General features: G+C 38.1%; 2 protein-coding genes across 4 annotated transcripts in view; both read left to right on the forward strand.

Moving 5' to 3' along the window:
* The window catches only part of LOC103478784 (CD209 antigen-like protein E), an 8,138-nt gene extending 5,759 nt beyond the window's left edge, over positions 1 to 2,379 (forward strand). The window contains exon 4 of the mRNA XM_008432838.1: positions 2,200 to 2,379. Coding sequence (XP_008431060.1) covers positions 2,200 to 2,307 — 108 coding nt within the window. The 3' untranslated portion in view covers positions 2,308 to 2,379. The remainder of the gene's footprint in view (positions 1 to 2,199) is intronic.
* A 921-nt stretch (positions 2,380 to 3,300) lies between these two features.
* The window catches only part of LOC103478799 (C-type lectin domain family 4 member F-like), an 18,348-nt gene continuing 13,142 nt past the window's right edge, over positions 3,301 to 8,506 (forward strand). Inside the window, exons 1-5 of one of the 3 annotated variants that reach the window (XM_008432863.2) lie at positions 3,301 to 3,649; positions 3,939 to 4,352; positions 5,059 to 5,136; positions 5,227 to 5,325; positions 7,734 to 7,876. In XM_008432863.2, the coding sequence (XP_008431085.1) occupies positions 5,076 to 5,136; positions 5,227 to 5,325; positions 7,734 to 7,876 (303 nt within the window). In that variant the 5' untranslated portion in view covers positions 3,301 to 3,649; positions 3,939 to 4,352; positions 5,059 to 5,075. Of the gene's footprint in view, positions 4,353 to 5,058; positions 5,137 to 5,226; positions 5,326 to 7,733; positions 7,877 to 8,506 lie in introns of all 3 variants that reach the window. The other 2 variants (XM_008432851.2, XM_017308776.1) reach the window with 2 other exon arrangements.

The raw sequence follows: 8,506 nt of genomic DNA on the forward strand, positions 1-8,506 counted from the left end.
CGGAAGCTCTGACGGAGCACAGGGAGGGCAGAGCCACAGGAAACTCGGAAGGCTGCTTACCAGCAGCAGGCACGGGGAACTCTGGAGGCGGATACTGGCGTCGCCTCGGTGCGGGGACCGACCTCCGGCGGCTCAGGGCAACGGTGACGGCGGKGCCCCACTCCGGGCGCGATCCCCACAGCAGATCTCAGCCACAGAGTTRAACCACAAGGGGAYCACTCCGAAACACCGCCAAGGGCTCCACCGTCTAATCGGGGTCYGCATCTTGCGTCCCTCACCGTGTCTTTGGTCGGATCCTACTGTCATGATTTGCGGTGTGGGTGGTAGTGATGGCCCATCTGAATCCAGGCTTCGAGGCTTGTGTTGTCTTGCTGTAAACCACTGACTGGCAACAAACGAGGCCTCGCATTGCCTGGGTCACGTGACTGCTTCATTTTGCGTGTCKGTTTTCAAAATAAAAGCGCGATGAGCCGTGCTGCTTCATTGGTTGTTGTCCTTTTGGTCTCGCATCAGAGGAGAACATTTGTCTTCAGTGGCCAAAATAAAATGAACATTGACCAACATATTTGATGTGTATTGATGATGGCACTCTTCAAAATTTAATGTCTGTTACTGCGTTTCTCAATTGTAGATTATGTTTTTTTATGACTTTATATTTTTGTGATTTTATGATGTAAATCTCTTTGAACTGTATTGTTGCTGAAATGTGCTACACAAGTAAACTTGATTAATTGTCTGAAATGGGGCCAGCAAGAGGAAAATCTCTGACATCTGGGAATACTTTGAGATTAACCTCACAATAAAATTCTTCTTAGATAACAATAATTAACCCTCCACCTCCCAATGTATCACCTTCTGCAAAGGTCCACTATTATTTGTAGTTTGATTAGCAAAGATATATCAGTATGCACAGCAGAAACAGATTTAATCCTGTTGCAGAACTAAAATTCAACATCTAGCCAAATATAAGGGATCAGAGCCAATTATAAATTCAAGAAAAAGCAAACGCCCCAACATGCACTGCACTCCCAAGACACTAAAACATCAAATGTCTTTATTGTCAAATCAGTCTGACATAAAAGAAAACCCAACACAACCACTGACGTTCAATATATACCAGGATTAGATTGGCTACAAATCATTTTAATAATTAAAACATATGACGATTAAATATGGTTTCATTGATTCTCCTGTTACTGAACATGAGTTTGATGAAAACATTGTGACAATATTGCATTTACTAATTTTTGGAAGTATGATCCAACTGAGTGACAAGGCTGTTAGTTTCACCAGCAGATGTCACTAGTGAGTCCTGAATGAAGCATCGAGTAATGAACCTTTTTCCAAAGCAAAGGGCTGGAAAGGTTCATTGCTTCATGAGGCTTCATTTGCCCATCACTAGTGGGTAGTGAGGGAGGACACAGGCAGACCCAGGATGATGATGATTATTTAATGACAAGTCCACAGAACAAAGGGCAGCAAGAGTAACACGACGAGGATCGGACAACAGGTGGGACTAAATACACTCGGACAGTAATCAAAGAAACGAGGCATGTCGCAGTTCAATGTGAATATAAGCTAAGTTTTGAAGTACCAGAGCATGGAGCTACCTTTGTATCAATAGCATATAATCATTGTCTCTTTTGCATTAAAGTAACAGACATTAGTACTTTTTACTGGTTGGTGAGATGAGATCAAAGAAAAAATACCAGTAGAACAGACAACAAGGGTTACTTTGAAGTTACAATATCTTCTCTTTATGAGAGGTTGGATTTAGACATGATGTCCAGTTCAATGTAGCCTGTAAAAGGGAAGGAAGTGAGCCACAAGGTCGTGTTTGTAATGTCACATGATCGCGCTTTGACACGTCGTCTTTTCCTCATCAGACTCAAAGTGGGTTAATGCAGTTAATTCTGGGATTAGTAGTTTATTTTTTTTATTACAGTCTGTTCTCACAATTAATTCCTTCATGACTGAGTCCCAACATGGCTGATCTGAAATATTTAAACAAGAAAATCCATAAGGGAGCAATTACATTTTATTTACATGAGCTGCTTTTAGTATGATGGGTATTCTGTGAATAAAATTGATTGATTGATTGACAAGAGAGACTGTCTTGATGTTCCATCATAATGATAATGATACACACTGTGTTGTGATTCAAGTCTAAAAGCAGTATATCTTTTTGTACTTTGACAGAAATTTGTTTTTACCCTTACTCGGTGGTCAACATGGATTGGTTTGACTGATCGAGAAACGGAGGGATCCTGGAAGTGGGTTGATGGYACTCCTCTGAGTTCTGAGTAAGTTTTTCCTTTTTTAGATTAATCCTGACTGTGACCCAGAATGGGATTGTTTTACWTTAGTTTGTACCAAGGCTGGTGTTTTGTTCTGTATAAAAACATTTGTGTTCAAAATAATAGCAGTTAAACATTGCAAATCAGATCAGTCATGAGTTTTGATGGAAACTTATATTTAATTTATAATTTTTCGATATAAGTAGAGTAACAGAAAATAGACAGACCCAACTGTCATGACATGCATACTATTGATGAGCTGTAATTAATGTATTAATTGAAATGTAAAATGGTTTATTACAGAAATAAGGTTTTACAAATGGAGTACAGCTTAACCTAATAAACACTCAAAAATAAAAGGAGTAGAAGGGGTTATGTTCCACTCCAGCAATTAAACAAAAATAACCAAACAAGTCAATCTAAACTGAATTCAAAACAACCCAAAAGAAAAACACTAAGAGAGCACTGAACCGCTCAAACACAAGTTTCCAGATTGATTAGAGCCAATCAAGATCAGAGTCAGACTGTTAGGCAGAACAAAAAGCCAGAAGAGCATTAAATGTTACCACGACATTGAAACATTGTTCTGCTAATAACATGACTTTAATCTCGAGTAACTATGACTTTCTGATAATATTACGACTTTATTAGTACGACTATTTTCTTGTAATATTATGACTTTGTTTATTCTAATAATATTTGGCTTTATTTTAATAATTTTATTTATTTTTCTTAGCTTGGCTCTAAAATTCTACAATAAGGGTTAAACCCAGAAATACAAATATGATACTGACAAAAGCAACATTGTCTATAGAGATCTAATATTTAGTTATTAGCAGCAATAGCTCAGCTGATGGTCACTCCAGGAAGGTATCACAGCTAAACAGAAACACCAGGCCAAAATAAACTTCTTTGTAGAGGAAAAACAGAGAAATAATGAAGAAAATGGAAAATTGTGACCATAAACACTTTATTTGTAAACATTCTATTGAACACAACCTTTTCTCTTTCAAAAATAAAGAAACAACGTCCTTAAAATACGGGAAGTTCTGCTAATTCAAACTATGTGAATCATTTATCTTCTGTACTCCAAAAGCAACCACTGTATTTCCACTTGCAATGTAGAACATCAAAGCTTCTAAACTAACATTTCCTTTATGTTTGTGAAAGATAATCTGTGAAATAACTCTCCTGTTTACAGACTTAAAAAATTCTGGGAACAGAGGCAACCTGATAATTATGGTGGAGGTGAAGATTGTGCACAGATCTGGGAAAACTCCCAGATATGGAATGATAATAAATGTGGTGCTTCTTTCCTGTGGATCTGTGAAAAGGCTCCAGAGTAATGATGGGTAAATATTAGCAGTTGCTTTATAATTGAGGCTAAGCTTAAGCTTTACATTAATTTTCTTTAAAAAAAAAAAGTAACAACAATGTGTTGGTCTCAGTAACACATTTCAGTAGGCAAACATCTTGAGAGAGTGAAGCTCAGTAAAAAAAAAGGGAAACTAGCAATGAGATCTGCCCTGTTTGTGCAGATCTTCACTCTTCAAGCTGGGTTTAGGGGTTAGGGTTTTTTTTTGTGAATTGGGAATTTCTTTTTTTGTTTTCAACAATTTTTTTCTTGCTTTCATTTGCAAGTAAGCTGACAAGAAGAGGACAGAGAGAGACATGCAGTGGATTCGACGAACTGGCCACTCACTCTCACCACTGTACCAAACCTACTGAGACTGCTGTGTGCTTGCTCAACATGGATATTCCAAGGGCTCATCTGATGTCCAAGAGATTCCTAAAGGCTCTTCCAACCGTTCATTGGCTCCAAGACAACTTTCTTTGTGTTAAGAGTCTCCACACCCTCATGTTACCCAAGGGTGTAATATGAGGGTGTGCACAGCTCTGCTACAGCTGTTCCTCATTTGCCTCTGATTAGCTCATCTGATTATTCTGTCAGTTCCACCTCTGCCTTGATATATAAGTTCATCCGTTGTCATTGCTTTTCACTAGACTCTTCTGCTTTCTGCTTGCCTTACTCGACCTGCCCTACGTAAATTTATTGTAAGTTATTCTTTATTTTATTAAAGTATTCAGTTTTGTCACAGTCTATCTCTACACTTGGCTACTCTTCAAACTAAAATCTAACAATAACAGCTGTGTGATTGTCAGTCAGTGTAATCCAGAGAGAATTTCAAGCTATGATGTAAGAAATAAATTATGTGACTCTCATGGGACTCATATGTCAATTGCTGGAAGGAGCAGGCTGGATTAAAAAATATATTTTTGAATTGGTTCAAGAACTGTTAAATATGCATTTTTTTTGTGAAGTCGTCTAGAATAAACTGTTTAATTTTAATACATTATTACAAGACAAATGGCCTTAATTTTTTAGATGTGAATTCAAAACAATATTATTTAAAAACAATTCTAAAAATAAATAAAAATCCAATTGACAAGCTTGTTTCACAGGGTAGTTAGAAAATTGTTATTCCACAGAAAATTTAGTGTAATTACATTTTTAATGTATTTTATGGAAGCAAATGATGCGTTAATTAAATGTAAATTAAAGCTATAGTTTGTGATGGCTAATGCACCAGTCAGTCATTTAAGCATAAAACATCCAAATTATCCATAAATAAATGTTGTAAGAGGATTAAGGTATCATTCTCTAAAACATTTTTGTTTCAACTACATTCAGCATTTTTAAAACCTGCAACTTCCTCATGAAAAACGTTTCACAGTTTCTATATTTCTGTTTTTGCTGCAGATTAGACAGTCAAACCAATGGAGGAAATATATGCTAATGATGATTCAGTCTGCAACATTTCAGTTGTAAAAGACAGAGGTAAGAAAGATCTTGGAGAGAAAAGCGCAAATGTATTTTGCTAATATTATCCAGGAGAAATTAATGGTATTTAAATAATTTGTCTTTAAGGTTCTAGCAGCTCTAAGAAGAGGCTCTATGTGGTTATTATCTTTTTGGGGATCCTGAGTGTTGGCCTCCTTACTGGACTCATCAGCCTTGGTTTCCACAGTGAGTTTTGTTGTCATACATTTATCTCCCATCACCCTGCTCTGCGTTATTTTCTGAAGACTTGAAACATGGCTTGAAATAAGCTTATTTAGAGAGAAGGAATAATTTTATAAATTAATACCATCACAACAATACAATGGCTTGCAAAGGTATTCATGTCCCTTGAACTTTTCCATAGTTTATCACACTACATCTACAAGCATGTATATTTCATTGGAGTTTTATGTGAAAGACTAACACAATGTGGTAGCCCTCAAGCTGCTGACCTCTTTCCTTAATTAACACAGATCTAAAAATTATTAATAAGTCATTCGCAACAAGAATAGAAAAAAACATTCCAACATTAATTTATCCAGACCAAACTGGCTACATCAAAAACAGAAACCTAACTGATAGTGCCTGTAGATTATTTGATTTAATCAAGCAAAAGCTGCGACAGTCTCCTTGGATGCAGAGAAAGCTTTTGATAAAGTCAACTGGCAGTTCTTGCTCAAGGTTTTGGAAAAATTTGGATATGGAGAGTCATTTCTAGGCGCAGCCGAGGTGTTGAGGGGATCCGTTTTGGCGGCCTTAAGATCGCATCTCTGCTTTTTGTAGATGATGTGGTCTTGTTGGCTTCATCAGATCGTGATATGCAGCTCTCACTGGAGCGGTTCGCAGCCGAGTGTGAAGCGGCTGGGATGAGGCTCAGTGCCTCCAAATCCGAGGCCATGGTCTTGAGCCGGAAAAGGGTAGAGTGCCTTCTCCGGGTCAGGGGGGTCGTCCTGCCTCAAGTGGAGGAGTTTAAGTATCTGGGGATCTTGTTCACGAATGAGGAAAGAAGGGAGCGGGAGATCGACAGGTGGATCGGTGCAGCGTCTGCCGTGAAGCGGCCGCTGTACCGGTCCGTCGTGGTGAAAAGGGAGCTGAGTCAAAAAGCGAAGCTCTCGATTTACCGGTCGATCTACGTTCCCACCCTCATCTATGGTCATGAGCTTTGGGTCATGACCGAAAGAACGAGATCACGGATACAAGCGGCCGAAATGGGTTTTCTCCGCAGGGTGGCTGGGCTCTCCTTTAGAGATAGGGTGAGAAGCTCGGTCATCCGGGAGGGACTCAGATTAGAGCCACTGCTCCTCCACGTCGAGAGGAGCCAGTTGAAGTGGCTCTGGCATCTGGTCAGGATGCCTCCTGAGCGACTCCCTGGTGAGGTGTTCCGGGCACGTCCCACCGGGAGGAGGCCTCGGGGAAGACCCAGGACACGCTGGAGGGATTACGTCTCTCGGCTGGCCTGGGAACGCCTTGGGATTCCCCCGGAGGAGCTGGAAGAAGTGGCTGGGGAGAGGGAAGTCTGGGCCTTCTTTCTGAAGCTGCTGCCCCCGCGACCCGACCCCGGATAAGCAAAAGAAAATGGATGGATGGAGAGTCATTCATAAAAACACCTAACACTGCACTACAGCTAGAAAAAGCACAAACGAAATTACATCATCCAGTTTTTTACTATATCGAGGAACCAGACAAAGATGCCCACTCTCACCTTCTTGTTTGCTCTTTTTATTGAATCGCTTGCTGCAGCAATAGGGAAAAATGATAAAATGAAAGGAATCTGTGACTCAGCTATTGAACATACAATCAGTTTATATGCAGATGATATCCTGTTATTTTCACGATATCCTGTTATTTTCACAAAATGCACATAATTCTCTTTGAGAAACTTTTAATATTATTAATTACTTTACCAAAATTTCAGATTACACCCTTTCCTTGGAGGTATATAAAATTTTAGCACATTGTCTGTTTGATAGACTTAATTTTCAAAGGTGACAAACCCATTGAAAATTATTTCCTTGCCTATAAATTAGAAATTGAAAAAAATATTGTCATCAAAATCCAGAGTGGCATAAGTCTGAGTCTGTTGACCATTTTTTAAACAAGTAAACATATTTTATCAGGCTTAACAAACATGTTTTGTATTTCTGATATATTTAACCTTAAATTATTTCAGCTCATGCATTATCCAGCTCAGCAGCAGGTCTCTGTGATATGAAAGACAATCTGACCCGTTATCTCCAGACCAGTAATGACCAGCTTTGTCATGACTAAAGAAAGAGACCAATTGAATGCAAAACGCTTGGAAAAGTCTAATGAAGTGACCAGGCTCCAGAGTGAGTTGAGGAAAAGTAAGTCCTCATGTGTTTGTGAGAGCAGCTTATTTGTAGAGACTTAAAATCCAAATCAGACTTTGGTTAAGATGGCTTTAAATTATCTACTTATAGTTCATATTTTAGTGACTAGTCAAATGAGTGATGAAACAAAATTACATTGTAAACTCTAATTGATTTTGAAAACATTTCTGTCTTCTAACAATAACAAAAATAATTAGTAAAGTAAAAAAAAAATACAGCTAATTATTTTTTTTGATGTTTTAGAGAAAACTTGTCCTGCAGGATGGAGCATGTTCAGCGGTTCTTGCCATGTCCTCTCTACAACATCTGGCGCCTGGTATGAAGCCAGAGCGGACTGCAGGACCAGAGGAGGAGATCTGGTGGTGATAAACGACGCTGATGAACAGGTGATGTGATGTTTCAGTGTGAAACTATTCATTTATTTTTGCAAATCAGATTGATACTTTCCCATGTGCTACTTTTAGGAAAATTATATTATTGCATATTATATCAAATGGATCATATGTAACACATATTAGAAGGTTGTTTTTTTTAAATAGTGCCACCCACTGGTATAAATCTGAATTGTGACATATGTGTCACATTGGCCGTATAATGGTAACATTTTCCATAAAAGGAAATAAATTCCCTAATAATTTTTTTTGCTTATTAACACAAAATTATATATTTTTTTATTTGCAACTTCCTAACATGTATGATAACTATCTGGACAATTCTTTTTTCATCTTCAGTTTTACAACCTCCAAAGTGGGTAAATAGAGATGTGCCAATCAGGTTTTTTTCCTGCCGATTCCAATCACATAATTATTTTTTTCAATCATAAGCACTACCGATTACATTATGTGGAAAAAGGAACCATGAATTCACCTTAATTTAGACAAAAACTTGTTTTTAATAACTTTTTCCAAGAAAAAAAACTAAACAAAACAGGCATTGTGCAAATTGTACTGCTATCGGTAATACTATCTTTAACAGACTGAAAACATATGAAGGCTCTGAAGAGGTTAAATAATGCA

Source organism: Poecilia reticulata, linkage group LG2 (assembly GCF_000633615.1).
Source record: "Poecilia reticulata strain Guanapo linkage group LG2, Guppy_female_1.0+MT, whole genome shotgun sequence".
Lineage (NCBI taxonomy): Eukaryota > Metazoa > Chordata > Actinopteri > Cyprinodontiformes > Poeciliidae > Poecilia > Poecilia reticulata.